The sequence below is a fragment of the Mobula hypostoma genome, chromosome 19 (genome assembly GCF_963921235.1).
Source record: "Mobula hypostoma chromosome 19, sMobHyp1.1, whole genome shotgun sequence".
Taxonomy (NCBI): domain Eukaryota; kingdom Metazoa; phylum Chordata; class Chondrichthyes; order Myliobatiformes; family Myliobatidae; genus Mobula; species Mobula hypostoma.
This window is the reverse complement of record NC_086115.1, coordinates 40,307,683-40,325,850: the sequence shown is the minus strand read 5'-3', so window position 1 is coordinate 40,325,850 and position 18,168 is coordinate 40,307,683. Positions and strand designations below refer to the sequence as shown.

General features: G+C 41.5%; 1 protein-coding gene across 2 annotated transcripts in view; it reads left to right on the top strand.

Moving 5' to 3' along the window:
- LOC134358989 (kinase non-catalytic C-lobe domain-containing protein 1) overlaps positions 1-18,168 on the top strand; it is a 151,231-nt gene that overhangs the window by 39,962 nt on the left and 93,101 nt on the right. For both annotated transcript variants that reach the window (XM_063071751.1, XM_063071752.1), the window contains one exon: positions 13,746-13,892. In XM_063071751.1, coding sequence (XP_062927821.1) covers positions 13,746-13,892 — 147 coding nt within the window. The remainder of the gene's footprint in view (positions 1-13,745; positions 13,893-18,168) is intronic.

Below are 18,168 nucleotides of genomic sequence, written 5' to 3'. Positions count from 1 at the left end.
TGCTCATGGACTTCTTCATCAAGTTATGGTATTGTTGCACTGTTGTAACTATATGTTATAATTATGTGGTTTTGTCAGTTTTTTCAGTCTTGGTCTGTCCTGTGTTTTGTGATATCACACCGGAGGAAATATTGTATCATTTCTTAATGTTTGCATTACTAAATGACAATAAAAGAGGACTGCGTGTCTTCATAATCTAATCTAATCTAATATTATGATATCCAGTAATTCCCTGTTTCGGCACCGTGAAAAGGCTACGTACAAGATAATGGAATGCTGTTACTGAGTACAGACTACTCAGACATCTTCCAAAGTGTTGAGATTACCGTTAAAAGAGTAAAGAATGCTTTTCGCAGAGTTTAAGTGCTGAGTAATTTACTTAATACTCATTTCAGTGGCCATACTGCACCAACAAATCCCTGACTCCTAGATTCTGGCCAAAATTCTATATTGTTTAGTTTTGGTGTAATTTTAATCTATGTCTTTCAGCCAAACATTCTCACATTGTTTGAGAATGTTGAGATCTAATCCATTTTTGATAATTTCTTTAAACCGCCGTTGCCATATGTGGCTGTTCTGTTGCATTAGGTTGGATGTCACTGCTCACTCAGATGGGAACCTAGGGACATGGGATAGAATGCAGAAGTGGAAATTTTCAGGGGAAAGATCTCTGGACTTTCTCTAAGTGCAAAGGTTCTCCAATAAGATCTTCAGCAATGGTCCTAGCCAGGAGAACATCTCGTTGATGACATATACATACATCTCTTTGCTTCTGTAGAACTGAGAGCTGCTCATGAATTGCTCCAATAAAAACAAATTGTGAACATGCAGATTGGAGTGCATATTCGTTTGACCCTGGGCGATCTTCTGTGAGAGTGTGGAGATGAACTCCAGCACGTTCCTTATCTCCACATTTATGAGGGAGGACATGACATCCACATCACCATTGTCATGAATTTATACTGGTTATAGTCCTCATCTGAGTTCTGCAGCCAGTACTGCTGTATGGACCTACTTTCCAGCAAGCCTCCTCAAGGCCTCTAGTTGCCTACACCTGACATCAGATTGAGCCTGGATATCTGGTATCCCTTCCCACAGCACACATTCATTTGATCCTAATTGTTCGCTACTTGATGTGCAGTCTCTGAGGTTGTGCTGTGGTATATAGGCAAAACAATAAACCATGCTCTTCATTTTCATTTTAATTACCTTTCTCTTCCCCCACCTTTCCCTCCTGTTCCATTCTTGTGATGGGAGTGGGGAAGCAAGAGTCTCTCCTTATAGACTGCACAAACAAAGGCAGATTCACATGTTCTATTGCCCTCAAGGTTCATTGTGTACAAAACTAGGCACCTTCTCAAAAATCATCTGGGCCAGATGCTTTCTTCAGGGTTTTTAATGAAAAAGCTTTGTGAACAGATAATTGGTATTTCAAGGGCAGATAAAGAGTAGATGGAGATGGATGTCTTTCTACCATGCACGCTTCAAGTCAAAATCTGAATTAACCTGCACAAAAAATTACGTAAAAACTGCTTACAAATCGGAAGTGATGTTTGTATATAAAAAAATCACACCTGTAGAGGCAGAAAACTCCTCATCTGATATGTCAAACTTATTTACTGAAACTAAAAGTCAAATGATCATTTCATTCTGTCTTTGGCAAAAGAAGGATAGTCTCAGAGACTGCTGTTGAAAACAGTCTTACTACACAGTCTTTAACCATTCTCACTTCGCAAATGTTGGCCTTGATGGCATACTTGTTCATGATCATGTCTGATGAGCAGATTGGTGACACAGTGCTCACCCAGGATGACAATTGGGTGAAGTACATCTGAAGTGAGTTGTGTCCCCTTAATATGTTCTCCAGTTTTCTATTAGCCCCTCAGAGTCAGAAAGGGGACAGAGTTCACGAAGGTAACTTTGGATTGGGTGATTTTCCTGCTTCGTGATACACTATACTTGCTCTGCGCATACCTGCCTTTGAACAACAAAGATTCTAAACTTTTCCCAATTCTCTTGTTCTGTGCTGAAAGGTTGCTTACAAATATGCAAACACTGCAAAGACTGTGTTTGCTTACTCTTTATAATTTGAAGGAAGGCCTCATCTTCAATGGAAGATGCCAGCTTATAATCATCTTCCAAGTGACCAGCTTGATGGATCTGGTTGTTTGATTTGCTTACCCACAATTTTCACTTTCATACAGATTCCTCTCTCACAGGGCATGAAATGACTTGGGTGCCCGTTCTCCAGGACATTAGCGTTGAATGTGCTGACAGTGGGACATCAAGGCCGACTTCACCCATGATGACCCAACCCAGGTCCAGTTGTTGGGCATAAGCTGCATTTTGCCGACCACTGTGCTGTTCGTGTACCTCATGTGCATGGATGGTGTCTCTGCCAAGCAACAGGAGAATCTCAGCAGAAGAGTCAAGTTGAGGAATGTTGTCAGCTACGTCTGTAAATGTGCATGACCGCATGCAGCTTCAGGGATTGGGGTTTCATCCCTGCTGTTGGGAATATGTTTGCACTCATGAAGGTTGGCAAGGGTAAGCAGACCTCCCTTCCTATTGACTGCACAACAAATCTGGCTCTTCTGGCAACTTCAAATGCCCCAGAACATGTGTTCGGAGTGCACGAGGAGACAGAATCTTGGATACTGAATGTGTCAAAGGATGCTGACTCTGCCAATGACACATTGCTCTGATCATCCAATATAACATACGCCTTTATTTTTTTGCTTGAGATGTCCTTTCGGGTAGGTGCTGGCTGGACATATTTTAGAGGAGGATTTGCCTTTGTGCCATTTCCCGCATAATTCTGTGCATGAAGAATCAGCTACGTCTGACAGATGCTCAGCTGGACCCCCACTGCGCTCTGCTGTGGGTGTGCTAGAACCAGTTGTAGCCCAAGGTGCTGGCCCTGAATGAAGTGCTGATATGTACTGGTCACTGTTGCACTCATTATCATTCACTGAGCGAACAGATAGGCAGGGGGCCACAGATCCAACAATCTTATAGGTAACACCCTCAGGATGCTGGTGGAACTCAGCAGGTCAGGCACATCTATAGCAATGACTAAACTGTTGATGTTTTGGGCTGAGAACCTCCTTCAGGACTGAGAAGGAAGGGGGAAGGGGAAGGAGTTGCTTGGGAGGTGAAAGGTGAAGCCAGGTGGGTGGGAAAGGTCAAGGGCTGGAGAAGAAAATATCTGATAGGAGAGGAGAGTGGTCCATAGGAGAAAGGGAAGGAGAAAGGAACCCAGGGGGAGGTGATAGGCAGGTGAGTAGAGGTAAAAAGTCAGCCTGTTTTCTCTCTCTCTCTCCCTCTCTCTAAGTCTAACTCTAGCTCAACATTCTCTGACTTTCTCGATATACTGTTCCCTATCTCAGCACCAGCTGTAATCCAGCCTACAACAAAGCACACTTCCCCACTGCAGAAAGGAAGTGCCCCTTCCTATTCCCTTCAAAACCCCTTTTACTAGTACTTTTCAATCATTTGGTGGTAGCAGCTGCACTCCCTTTTCTCTACGATCTTCAGCCCAGACAAACATATTTTTCACCCCATTCCACTATTATGGCTGGAGACTTGTACTTCCTTGACTTTCTCAAAACATTGCTGTGGACTGGTTCTTGAGTACTTTCTCAAAACAACCCCACTCTAAGCTAACATTATTTTGTCTTACAGACTTTCATTTTATTTTAGAATATACCAAGGAGGAATAAGAACATAAGAAATAGGAGCAGGAGTCAGCCATCTGGCCCATCGAGCCTGCTCCACCATTCAATATGATCGTGGTTGATCTGGCCATGAACTCATCTCCACCTACCTGCCTTTTCCCCATAACCCTTCACTCCCCTACTATGCAAAAATCTATCCAACCTTGTCTTAAATATATTTACGGAGGTAGCCTCCACTGCTTCATTGGGCAGAGAATTCCACAGATTCACCACTCTTTGGGTAAAACAGTTCCTCCTCATCTCTGTCCTAAATCCACTCCCCCAGATCTTGAGGCTATGACCCATAGTGCTAGTCTCACCTACCAGTGGAAACAACTTTCCTGCCTCTTATCTTATCTATCCCTTTCATAACTTTATGTTTCTATAAGATCTCCTTTCATCCTTCTGAATTCCAGTGAGTACAGTCTCGGGCAACACAATCTCTGTTCATAGTCTAACCCCCCTCATCTCTGGAATCAACTTGGTGAAACTCTTCTGCACCGCCTCCAAGGCCAGTATATCCTTCCTCAAGTAAGGAGACTAGAACTGCACACAGCACTCCAGATGTGGCCTCACCAGTACCCTGTACATTTGCAGCATAACCTCCCTGCTCTTAAATTAATTTAACTTTTTGTTGACACACTCAGTAGTGTGTACCATGGCCTTGCAATCCTTTGCTTGGTACTCCATTGAAACACAACATTTGAACATAATAAGTACTCTAGAAAATTCCGCCAGTCTGCCAGGAGTTTTTCCTCCAAACATAGTGGTGTGCATTTCTGCCCAAAAAGTTCAACTTTTGTCTCATCTGTCCACAGAAGTGTTGTGGAACATCCAGGTGGTCTTTTGCAAACTTGAGATATGCAGCAATGTTTTTTTTTTGAGGAGCAGTGGTTTCCTCCGTGGTGTTCTTCCATGAATACCATTCTTGATCAGTGTTTTTCTTATTGTGGTCACATGAGCAGAGACTTTAGCAAGTTCTAGAGAATTCTGCATGTCTTTTGCTGTTACCCTTGGGTTCTTTTGCACCTCCTTCAGCATTGCACATTGTACTCTTGGTGTGATCTTTGCAGGGACACCCACTCATAGGGAGAGTAGCAATAGTTCTGAATTTCCAACATTTGTAGACTATTTATCTTATTGTGGACTGATGAGCACTCAGGTCTTTAGCAGAAATGTTGTTAATGAGCATATCTGGAACATTTCATGGGCTCTGAAATTGTTTTCAGCCTCAATTACACATCTCCCTCTCTGGATGAGGTCCCTGTCTTCCACCCTGGTGATGCACTGCACTTGAGAGGCTCCCTCGCAATTGGCTGCCCTCTCTCCTGTTCTTAATAGATTCAGGCTAAATGGGGGTAATGAAGGACATTGAATGACCTCTTCATTATCCTGTGTGTGTGTGTGTGTGTGTGTGTGTGTGTGTGTTTTGGGGGAGAGCTCACTGGGAGTTTAAGGGCGAAGTCTACTGCCTGTGGGGGTAGGATGTTAAGAAGGAGCAGAGGTGAAGTTGGAGGTAAGGGGGGTATTGGATGTGCAGTGAGCTGAGAGGGGTAATGGGGGAAGAAGTTCAAGTTTAATTATCATTCAACCATACACCAGCATCAGCTAAACAAACAGTTTACCTCTGGGACCAAGGTGCAAAACACAGTACATACAGTCACACACTGCACAAGCACGTATAGTTACAATAGCACATACAGCAACAAACTATAATATTACCATAAGTCCCTGAGTGGAATGGCCTGAAGATTGATGATATATGGGATGTTGTCCTGGAGCCACGTTTCTACAACACAAGTATGCAGCAGTTCCTCATCTCACGCTGGTTCAGCAGACCAAGGTAAATTAGCTTGTCCTGTGCTGGGTCAGCCACAGGCAATCCAGCTTGTCTTCCAGGGACCATACACTGAAAGGCTTCCAACCTCCAACCCTGTACAGATTCTGGGAACCTGTACCCCACCCCAGCGTGGTTGATATTTCCAGCACGCTTGGCACATCTCTGTTCTCTCCCACACCATCTCCGGTGCCTCCTCCCCTGGTTGACTGTAACAGACGACACCGGGGCACGAGGACCAAGTTTGCACAACTACCAAGGCCTCACAGCTCTCCTGCCGTTGATCTTGCAATGAAGCAATGAAGTGGACTTGTGCTATTTTATATTATCAATGTCCAACACTCTTAGGTTGGAGATATGAATACAGACAGCATAGAAATGGGCCAGCTTGTTCATACCAAACAGAATGCTCTTCTAAACTAGTCCCATTTGCTCCATGTTCGATATTTATCCCTCTAAACCAGGGGCTCCCAACCTGGGGTCCACGGTCCCCTGGGTTAACTGTCCATGGCATAAAAAAGGTTGGGAACCCCTGCTCTAAACCTTTTGTGCCCCTTTACTTGTCCAAGTGCCTTTTAAATGCTCTTGTACCTACAATACCTCAAACACTTCCTCTGGCAGCTCATTCCGTGAATGTACTGTACTGCACTCTGTATGGAAAAAAAAAGTTGCCTCAAATGTTCCTATTGAACCTTGCCTTCCCACCGTAAACCTAAGTCTTCTAGTTCTTGATCTCCCCTACCCTGAGAACAAAAGACTGACTGCATTCACCCTATCTTTACCTCTTATAATTTTCTACGCCTCCGTAAATAACCCATCTGTCTCCTATGCTCCAAGGCCCTACTCCACTCAACCGCTCCCTATAATTCAGTCCCTCAAGTGCTGGCAATATTGGACCTACTTCTGTTAATGGATTCAATAATCTGCTGGCATTATCCCTAGATTTTCTGTGTTTTACAATTACACCAATTTTAAGACCACTAATAAAGCATCGTGACATTATTAGCAGTGACAACAAGTCAAGTATGATTAATTTGATTTATGTAATAAGAGTGAAATTGGTTAATTATAAATTGGCTGCCCGTGTCACTTTGCATGAAATGGAAAGTGTGCCCAGCAAGGACATGGATCTGTACAGACACAAGTCCTTGATATATCTTTTGTTAAAGGTGTATTGAAAGAGTAACCAGAAAAATGCATGGGATCCAGGATTTCATACACGGAGGCATGGGGAGCAAAAGCAGAGAGGTTGTGTTCGACCTGCCCTTAGCATTGGTTAACACTGATTCAGGTGCAACTGGAAAGCAGTGCCCATGATTTAGATCAGGGTTTTAAGTCGTGGGGAAGTTTTCTTAGAATGGACCAGAGAATAAAAAACTTCAATGACAAAGGAAGACTGGACAAGTTCGAGTAAAAAGTTTGGAAGGGAAATTTGATGGCTGTTAAAGATCAAGACTAGGATAGAATGAATAGGATAAATACATTTCCCTAGGGACAGTTTTACAGTCTTGGGCAAAAGACACAAAAAGAAAGTGATAAACAGCATTTTGGGTTGGAGTATTTATGACCTGGAATTTACTAACTGTCAAGACGATAAGGTCAGTATCAATCAGTGCCTTCAAAAACAAACTCGTGTTCCAGGACATAATTTGAAGTGCAATATGGAAAGAGGCTGGGAATGTTAACTGATAAGATTGTTTTATTTAGACCTGGCATGGACTTCTTGGGGAAAAGTACTCCTTCAGAATTTCTTTGATTCTGTGAAGTCTTTTCCCTGAATACTTATTTCATTGGCAATATTCATTTAAGTTAAGACCAGTTCCATTACATGGTTGTTAACGCTGACAGGTTTTGGAATTCTCCCCTTCTTGTCATAAACTGCTGTCCTAATCTCTTGATGCAAACAAAAATAATCAATACCTTGGCAACAGATGACTTTAGCAACAGAGGAATATAATGTACTTTTGTTAATCGTTTTGTCTTTTGGCCTTTGCATGTTGGAACTTGTAATTTTGCTTAGTCATTGAATTTCAAGCAAGTTTGGTCACGTATCATAACAAATAATGAGCATGGTAATCTCTAAACCAGTTCTGTTAATGGATATATCACCCACTGGAGACACAAGCGATTGCAGGTGTTGGCAACTCGGTTGAAGCAGCCTCTCAAACTCAACTGTCGACCATCGCTTTGCCTCCTCAGATGCTGCTTAACCCTCTGTGTTCCTCCAGCAGTTTAATTATTCGCACCTTATCAGTCACTGTCACTAAAAGTTTGCAGGTTGCAAGTTTTTATTAACTACTATCGGATCGCCGAATCAGAATCAGGTTTATTATCACCAGCATGTGTCGTGAAATTTGTTAACTTAGCAGCAGCAGTTCAATGTAATACATAATATAGAAGAAATAATAATAATAATAAACAGGTAAGTCAATTACAGTATACATATGTTGAATAGATTAAAAATCGTGCAAAAGACAGAAATAATATTTATTTTAAAAGTGAGGTAGTGCTCAAGGGTTCATGAGTCAGACATTGCACTGTTATATTACTGTACAGGTATTTGAATTACTCTGGGAATAGAATCGGAGCCAGTGGCTGTACAAACAAAACGATTTTTTATCACCAAGTTTTGACAGCCCTGCATTAATACTTGGGAGACGTGCGTTTCAGATGACTGACAGAACTCAGTTCCACTGATTGTGCTGTAGGGACGACTTGAAAACAAACTAAACTCACTGAGAGGCTAAGTGAGGGAGTATTGCACTGTCTGACACGTTTCCAACTAACTGAATTCCAAGTCAGAAAAGTACATTTAATGCTTTACTGCAAACCAACAACAAAATCATTGGATTCTTCTGTAATTTATGTAGATTAACCAAGCAGAACGAGTGTAATTGTATCAAATTAAACAGGAATGAGCAGTCAACGAAAAATAACGCTTCCTACTCACCCCGCCCCATGCCACCACGCAGGTGAACAGGTGACTATATTTTAACTACCACCCACGCTGCGTGCTGCCCGCTAACCACTGCCCAACCCCATGTGACAAATTCCCTTAGCCCAGAGTGAGGACAAGCAACACAGACAAAGTACAGACAATAAACAGATGCATGGCCCAAGAAAGGATCTAGTGCTTTCCCGGCATATATGATGAATAAACTCTTCCTGGGGTTCCAAGCCGGATACAGGTATTGATTACGTATAACCAACGTTTCAATGACAGGCCCTACCATCTTCATCAGGGGTGAGGATGGCAGGGTTTGTCATCAAAACATCGGTTATAATTCATACTTGTGCCCGGCTGGAAGCCTGAGAAGAGTTTAGTAGGTACATGGCACCTACACGTGCTGTTTTCCTATGTGTCAAAATGTAACATGTTTTTTACAGGAGAACAGATGGATCTGCTCTACGTTCTAAACATAACTTTAAGTGTAAGTAGAGGCCTTTCACCAGGCTTTCACTGCTTCTCCTCCTTCCCTGAGTTAATTCAGCAGGAGGAGAGATTGCAAGACCTGATGAAGATACTTCTAATCATGAAGCATTTAATCTTAAGAACTTTATACAGGGGCACAATTGGGAGCATTCTGACTGGCTGCGTCACTGCCTGGTATGGGAACTGTACTTCCCTCAATCGCGGGACCCTGCAGAGAGTGGTGCGGACAGACCAGCGCATCTGTAGATGTGAACTTCCCACTATTCAGGACATTTACAAAGACAGGTGTATAAAAAGGGCCCAGAGGATCATTGGGGACCCAGGTGGCCCCAACCACAAACTGCTCCAGCTGCTACCATCTGGGAAATGGTACTACAGCATAAAAGCCAGGACCAACAGGCTCCGGGACAGCTTCTTCCACCAGGCCATCAGACTGATTAATTCATGCTGATACAATTGTATTTCTATGTTGTATTGACTGTTGTACATACTATCTATTATAAATTGCACATTGCACATTTAGACAGAGACGTAAAGATTTTTACTCCTCCTGTACATGAAGGGTGTAAGTAATAAAGTCAAACCAATTCAATTCATATCAAGAGAAACTGTTCACTTTAAGCTTATTTTGAGAGAGTAGGTATTCCTATTGTAAAGTTTTCTCAAGATTGGGGACATAGAATGAAGGTACTTGGCAAATGAAACCAAACTTCTTCAGTTCTTAACATAGCAAATGAAAGTTAAAGAAGCTACAAATGCTGGAATTCTGAAATGCAAACGGAATATGCAGGAACACTCAGCAGGTCAGGCAACAACTGTGGAAAGAGAAGCAAAGTTAATATTTCTGTTCTGAGATACATCGTCCACTGGTTAGTGTCAAGAATTCACTGCTGGCATGGAAGTGGAATCATTCAGTTATAACTGCAAGGAAATGTAGGACTGTGGAGGGCATGTGGCAGAGTGGTTTTAACTGGTCTCTCATGTAAGAGCAATAATGAATTCGGTTGGTCAAATGGCTGCCTCCTATGCTATCACTGTTATATGAAAAAGACCTCTAAGAAGCTTTGAAATGTAAGGCTTGAGTGCATTAAACTGATGCAGATAATTTGAAGACCCGCCTCTGGGAAATCCAGCAGTGCCAATTTGGGCCCTGCCGACGGGTTTCAGCTCGAAACGTCGACTGTACTTTTTTCCACAGATGCTACCTAGCTTGCTGAGTTCCTCCAGTATTTTGTGTGTGTTGCTCGGATTTCCAGCATCTGCAGATTTTCTCTTGTTTGTGCCGTTTTGGGTTCTGTCTTACTGTGTCAAAGTTCTTTGCTTGTTCTACCATTACTGTGCATTGCTCTGTGTATTTGTGCATTTGCACATCTGACACAAAATGGATACAGCAGGAAAGATAGATTTGATGCAACAGATGTTATGTCCACCTTTCTATTATGCTTTTGTTTTTCATTGAAATTGACTCGCACAAAAAAAAGCTGCTTTCTTGTTACCTGCATTTCACCAAAGAACCAGTTCCTTTCTATTCTGACCTGCAGGTTGCACTAAGCCTGGGAATGTTATTTCGTACATACATGCATAACAAAATTACAAACAAAATAATAAGGTTCCAAAAGAATCATTCATCCAGACTAAAGATGCAACTGGTTAAGTCAGACTGCATGTGGCAGACGTGTTGGACCATTGAGCTTGAGACAGCAATGTTCATGGTCAATAGCAAATGGTTTCCTCTGGATTGATGGCATAAGAAATAATATTTAACTACTATAACTTCCTCCCAGGTTACACAGGAACATACTTTTGAGGAATTTGTCTCTTTGAATGTGAGAATGCTAACATCTATTTCCTTGACTGAGTTCAGTATTTCCTTCAGTCCCTTACTGAATGATTCTGTTTCAATCACACATTTCAATCCACAGAATCAAATTCCTGTGGTAGACTTGGATATATTAGTTCAGTGGGAGCTCCATTGACTTCTTGGATATTCAATTGCATGATGGTATTCTGCAGCTGAAACTTGTTTATGTTCTCGAGTGAGAAGTGATAACAAGTATTTCTCTGTAGTATTGTCTGAGTGTAAGTCACCTTGCAGCAGAGACACATAAGACAAGGCCATTCCCCATACAATACTGTCATTGGCCACTTTCTCAACGTTAGGGTCATCCTGACACCGTACCAGACTGGAGTGTCTTACTTACTGCCCATTACGTCATTGGTGTTTCGGGCAGCAATGAAGGTCCTCCGCCTCTAGTGGTATTCAGGACTTCCTTCATCATGTCAGTAGTTTCCTGTCAGTTTTCGCTACTGTCCAACTGTCAGTCATGCAAGTCCTGGGTGGAGACTCAGGAATACGGTCACACTCAGACGTAGAAGGATTCTTCATTGTTGTTTCCATAACGATTTTGTTTTACCAGTCAGGGTTGTTAGCCCTGAGCTGAACCCCCAAACCTGGAGGACTGGTGGACCACTCTTAGTCTGGCTTCTACCCTTTGACCTGTTTGGTTTGAGTGACCAAGAGCCAAATCATAAAGCCCTGACTCAGCAACATAGCTCTCTGAGTCATTGAGGTACAGAAGCCTCCAACCATGACAAGGTTGTGGTCAACTTGGAGGCAGACTGGGATGCCATCTGTCAGAGCATTCATCAATTTACTATCTTGCCTCTGACCCTCAAAACAGTTGATTACCAAAGTCCCAGTCCCCATCACCAGAGGGCCCTCCATTGTCAGTGCTTGCATCTTCTTTCCCATTCTATTACTGCTGGAGTTAATCCACGACTTCACTACCCCAATCCCCCTGACCCTTCATCTCACAATTAATAAGTGTAGAATTCTGGCCACAGAAAAAGGACTATTTGGGCTCTCAGCCTGGTCACTGAGAAGCATATCAGGTGCAGAACTGTGTAAGAACAATGCAAATGTATCTCAGCATCATTTCAGCCAGTGGATACTGGCAATATCCTTTGATGCAGGCGAGCTCTACAGCATAATCCCCATGACCATCTCTCCATCTCTCTCTCTCTCTCTCTCACACACACACACACACACACACACACACACACAACCATTAGCATTCTTGTGCAAACATCCTCTTTGACCTGATAGCTACTTCTTAGATGCTGCCTGGCTTCCTAATATTTCTAGCATTTTTCTATTATTTCTGATTTCCGGCAGCAGTTGACTTTGGGTTTACAGGTGCACATTCCTTTATCCAAAATTCTGAAATCCAAAAAGCTCCGAAAACCGAAGTTTTCTTCGCCAACAGCTGACGTCACTCAGGTGTGACGTGGCAGCACTAGCAGAGGCCGCCAGACGTTCAGTTGTGACTCAGCACTCGTACTGGTGACATGTGCATTTGCTGTTCGTTGATATTTTGTGTTCACTGTTGACTTTGTGTTTAATTTCTCTGTGAAAATGTCAAAAGGAGCTGCAGATACCCCTATGGGTAACAATGAGAAGAAGAGAAGGAAGCATCTATCATTATCAATAATGCAGAAAGTGGAGATATTGCAGAAGTTTGATCGTGGTGTATCTGTGCGGCATCTTACTGAAGAAAATAGTGTCGGAACTACCACTGTATATGATTTAAACAAACAGAAAGACAAGTTACTGAAGTCTTATAGTGACAGTGACAGTGACGTTCTACATTTATTCCAATAAGTCATTTACCATGCGTTTAATTCGGTTCGCTTGAAGCTGTATATTTTTATGTTTTATTGAATGTCTTTGTTGGAAATGAATTTTTTTCTTGTCATTATTCCCTAAACAATACAGTATTACAACTATTTACATAGCATTTACAGTGTATTAGGTATTATAAGTAATCTAGAGATGATTTAAATGCGTAGGTTTGGTGCGCTACCAGGTCCTAAAATCCACCGCACTGAGCCCGGTAAATAAGGGACTTGAACATACGTGTTTTTTGGTATCGGGGGTGGGGGGGTCTGAAATCCGAAAAATTCTGAATTCCGAAATGCAACTGGCCCCAAGGATTTCAGATAAGGGATTGTGGACCTGTATTTTGTGCGTCTTAAATCTGTCCCTACCGCAAGTATCACATGCCTGTCACCTGCTGGCAGAATTGCAGCTAAGATCGGTGTGCATAATTCCAGGTATCTTTGCTTGTTTCCCTTAAAAAGACAAATAGGTTGTGTCGTTTATATTCATAGAAAGGCATGCTGATGGTGAGTGACTTCAAACCTTAGTTTATCTTCCCTTCCCAACTCACTCTTAGAAGTAAATAGATATTTTGTGATTTGTATGTTAATAAAGTCTATGAATAATTTTTTTTGTGCATCATTGCAAAGTTTTTGTTCCGCTAAGCAGCAAGGTTCCAATCAACAATGTTGATGATTAAAAAGTGACACTTTACTTAAATATTCTTACCAGGTACAGTAATTGATACAGTATAATATTATCATTTATTTTTAGATTGGCTACATGGATAATTTTATAATTAAATGAATTCTACTCATTTATTTTTAAAACATCTTTTCTGCTTCTGTAATAAGGCTGTTGCATAACTAATGCTATTTAATTTTGCGTTATTTTGTTTCTGTATTGTACATGAATAAAGCTTTTTGTTCAGCAATAAACGTAATATGAACCTGAAACATTAAGTTCTGTTGTTGGTACAACCTGAAATGTTATGAGTGTTACATTAAAGTCACAGGAAATGATATATACATTTTGTCGTACCAAAATATTCAACTAATATTGTAACACTATTCCATATATGTTTTTTCCTTAATATTTTAGGCTCATGCCTATTCATTGGGAGCTACACTTGCTGCTGCTGCTGAGTTTGTGATTGAGCCAGAATTAAAACCAAATCTCAGCCAAGAATTAAAAAGCCTTCTTGAGCAAATGCAGCAGGAGAAACCTGAAGACAGGCCAGATATTGAGGTACAAGATATAATTCATGTCAGTTCATCTTTTTAAAAGCATGAAGGTTAACTGATAGGATTTATTTATTTGAGGATTCCTTCAGCAAGCAGAACGTGTATTAGTTTTGGTTGGCTGAGTGCGTGAAATGGTTGTCAATTCATCATCATGCTTAACAGTTTGCAAAGCTTACCTGCTGAGAAATTTACAGGTATTCGGTATTGCGTTCACAACATTTGTTTTCTGGGATATAAACGTTATCCTTAACCTAGTAGCCCAGAAATTCTTACTATGCCTTCATTGGTGAGGCAGATGGCAATAACATTGTAAGAAATAAGAGCAGGAGTTGACTATTCAATAGGATTGTACCAGATCTGATCTTTGCCTCAGCTCTTTTATTTACCCCAATCGTGTGGAAGACATCTGGATCTCTTGGTACAGAAGTGTTCATGAGCTCTCATCATCATCATCAGATGCCGTGCCCAGTTTGAGCTTTGACTGCTACTCCTGTTTTGGGTCAAGTGGATCAATTCATTGGTATTAATTTCCAGTTCTCTGGCTGCTGTCTCCATCAACATTTGTCTTTGTCTTCCTCTTGCTTTCTTCCCTTCAATTTTTCCCTTAATTACCGTGCATACTAACTCCTCTTTCCTAATCACATGTCCAATGAAGTTACGTTGCCTTTTCATGATCTCATACATTATTTCTCTTTCTGTGTTTGCTCTGTTCATAACATCCTCGTTAGATATTTGTTTCGTCCATGATATTCTTTGCCTCCTCTTCAAAAACCACATCTCTGCTGCTACATCATGAACTCTACCCATTTAAATAATATTCAGCTTTTCTATCCTTTTCACCAAAGCGAATAACTTCATGTTTCCACACATTATGGACTGGGAATACATGCCTGAAAGAAGGAAAAGAAGGGCAGAAATCCTCAACACAATATTTGCTTACTTACTTAATCTGCCTTTATCCTTCCACATGCTCATTTTTTCCTCACAACTTGCTTTCCCACCCATCTTAGCATTGCTAGCAAATTTAGTTAGGCTAGTTCGCTCGTCAAGGTCATTAACATACCGATTAATTAGGTGATGCCTCCTGCACTGATCCCTGTAGAACCCCAGTAGTAATAACTCGCAACCAAAAAGAAACCTCACTGATCATAGTTGGCCATCATAGTATCCTTTCTAATATAAAGGCAAGAAAGTCTGCAGATGCTGGAAATCCAAAGTAACACACACAAAAAGCTGGAGGAACTCAGCTGATCAGGCAGCATCTATTAAAATGTATAGACAGACCAAGACCCTATTTCAGGACTTATATCCATCTTAATATGTCACCTACAATGTCATGAGCTACTTTGTAGTAATTCTTTTAGATGGCATCTCATTGGAAATCCGAATTTTGGATTTTCCAAACATACTGTCTATTGAATCTCCTTCATCCACCCTGCTAGTTAGATCCTCAAAGAATTGTAGTAAATCCTGTCTCTATGTAATTGTAATATGATTTTCTAAATGTGTTACCACTGATTCCTTAGTAATAGATACAAGTATTTCATAAACGACAGATGTTAGGCTAACCGGCCGAGAGTTTCCTGCTTTTTATCACCCTTCTTTTTTGAATGCAGATTTTTACATTTAGGGTTGTAGAGTAACACAGCTCAGAAACAGATCCGTTCATCCAACAACCCTTTGGGTGCCATGGTAACATTATGGTTAGCACAATATTATTACAGCTCAGGGTGTCAGATTTCAGAGTTCAGTGGTTTGTATGTCCTCGCCATGGAATGTGTGGGGTTCCTCTGGTTTTCTCCTATAGTCCAAAGATGTACCAGTTAATAGGTTAATTGGCCATTGTAATTGCCCCCTGGTTAGGCTAGAGTAAATCGAGGATTGCTTGTGGGATGGCTCAAAGGGCTGGAAGGTCCTATTCCACGCCGTATCACCAAATAAATAAATAGATTAAAATATCTCGAAATAGCAGCCAACATGTATTCATGGACTTGTCCCTGTTTCCTGCATTTGGCCCATATCCCTCTAAATTCCAATCCACCAGAATCATTTCAAAATCTAGGGAATTTTCGAAGATCGTTATCAATTCATTGATAAACTCTGGCTATTTTTTGCCAGTCCTGTAACTATAGGAGAGTGAAAACTCCACAGAAATGATGCAGGAGATCGTGCTGTTGCTTCACGGACCCAGGTGTCCAAGCTCAGTCCGGATGTATGTGTGTGTAGTTTGCACGTTCTCCCTGTCTCCATATGGGGCTGGCCTTGGTCATTTGGCTGTAGCAAATTATCCGTAATGCAGGTGGGTGACAGGAGAATCAGAGTAGAATTGATAGACATATGAGGGAGAATAGGTTGTAGAGAAATAGGGTGGATGACATTGCTAAGAGCTGTCTCTAAAGTCAGTGGCTTGAATGGCCTCATTTTATATCGTAAAAATGTAGGAAAATATATAACATGATATCATTTGGCTCAGTGTGTATATGCCAGTTTAAAAAAAGTGCTGTACAAACTAATCCCACCTTCTATCACTAGCCGCTACAAGTCATGGCTCTCCAAGTACAGATACAGATTTGTTGAGAAATACTACATTTCTTATCCTCTCACGCAGTGAGTTTCAGGACTTTCCCAGCCCCGAGAGTTTTTTTTAAATCTCCTTTCTCCCATCTGTATCCTGGTTAATGTTAGGCTAACTGAAATCCCCCTTTATTAGTACTACAGTTCATGTATCTCTGCATTTGACATGAGACCATAAGACAAAGGAGTGGAAGTCGGCCATTCAGCCCATCGAGTCTGCTCCGCCATTTTATCATGAGCTGATCCATTCTCCCATTTAGTCCCACTCCCCCACCTTCTCACCATAACCTTTGATGCCCTGGCTACTCAGATACCTATCAATCTCTGCCTTAAATAAGCCCAATGACTTGGCCTCCACTGCCGCCTGTGGCAACAAATTCCATAGATTCACCACCCTCTGGCTAAAAAAATTTCTTCGCATCTCTGTTCTGAATGGGCGCCCTTCAATCCTTAAGTCATGCCTTCTCGTACTAGACTCCCCCATCATGGGAAACAACTTTGCCACATCCACTCTGTCCATACCTTTCAACATTCTAAATGTTTCTATGAGGTCCCCCCTCATTCTTCTAAACTCCAAGGAATACAGCCCAAGAGCGGACAAACGTTCCTCATATGTTAACCCTCTCATTCCCGGAATCATTCTAGTGAATCTTCTCTGTACCGTCTCCAACATCAGCACATCCTTCCTTAAATAAGGAGACCAAAACTGCCCACAGTCCTCCAAGTGAGGTCTCACCAGCGCCTTATAGAGCCTCAACATCACATCCCTGCTCCTATACTCTATTCCTCTAGAAATGAATGCCAGCATTGCATTCGCCTTCTTCACCACCGACTCAACCTGGATGTTAACCTTAGGGGTATCCTGCACGAGGACTCCCAAGTCCCATTGCATCTCAGAACTTTGAATTCTCTCCCCATTTAAATAATAGTCTGCCTGTTTATTTCTTCTGCCAAAGTGCATAACCATACACTTTCCAACATTGTATTTCATTTGCCACTTCCTTGCCCATTCTTCCAGTCTATCCAAGTCTCTCTGCAGTCTCTCTGTTTCCTCAGCACTACCAGCCCCTCCACCTATCTTCGTATCATCAGCAGAACTTTTTAAAATTTGTCAAAACTTTACCTTGAAAATTTCGTTCCTCCCAAGATTTATATAGTAGTACAATTGTGAATGTTTTTGTTCTTTAGTTCAATGCCTTTGGTCTTACTTGACGATCTTTGTAACAAATCGTCTATTTTCACAGCTGTGATTGTTTTTGTAACTAATATTACTACATGCCTTTATTTTATTAACACCCACTGTTTTCCTCTGAAAACCCTGGAGCTAGGAAGCTTCCAGTTCTGTTGTCCCACTTTAAGTCATGCTTCTTTAATATTTCTGATAACGTACATCCATGTGCCTGTCTGTGATGCCCTTAGCTCATCTATCCGACATATTCATTATGCTGTCTGGATTTTGGTTCATATCAGTGTTTTACACCACTGAAATACAGAACTTGATTGCATTTCCATTCGGAATAGGCAGGATTAATTGTGGGATCTAGCCCATTTGTTCTCTTGGTATGATCAGCTTTTATAGGGCCTTATTCAGATTGCACAATTCAGATTGTCTAAATTAGTTTTACATTGGACTGTTACAAAGGACAGATGATTCTGACTTTGTTTTTTTTAACTGACTGCCAAAATCAGGGACTGTTGGTTATAAG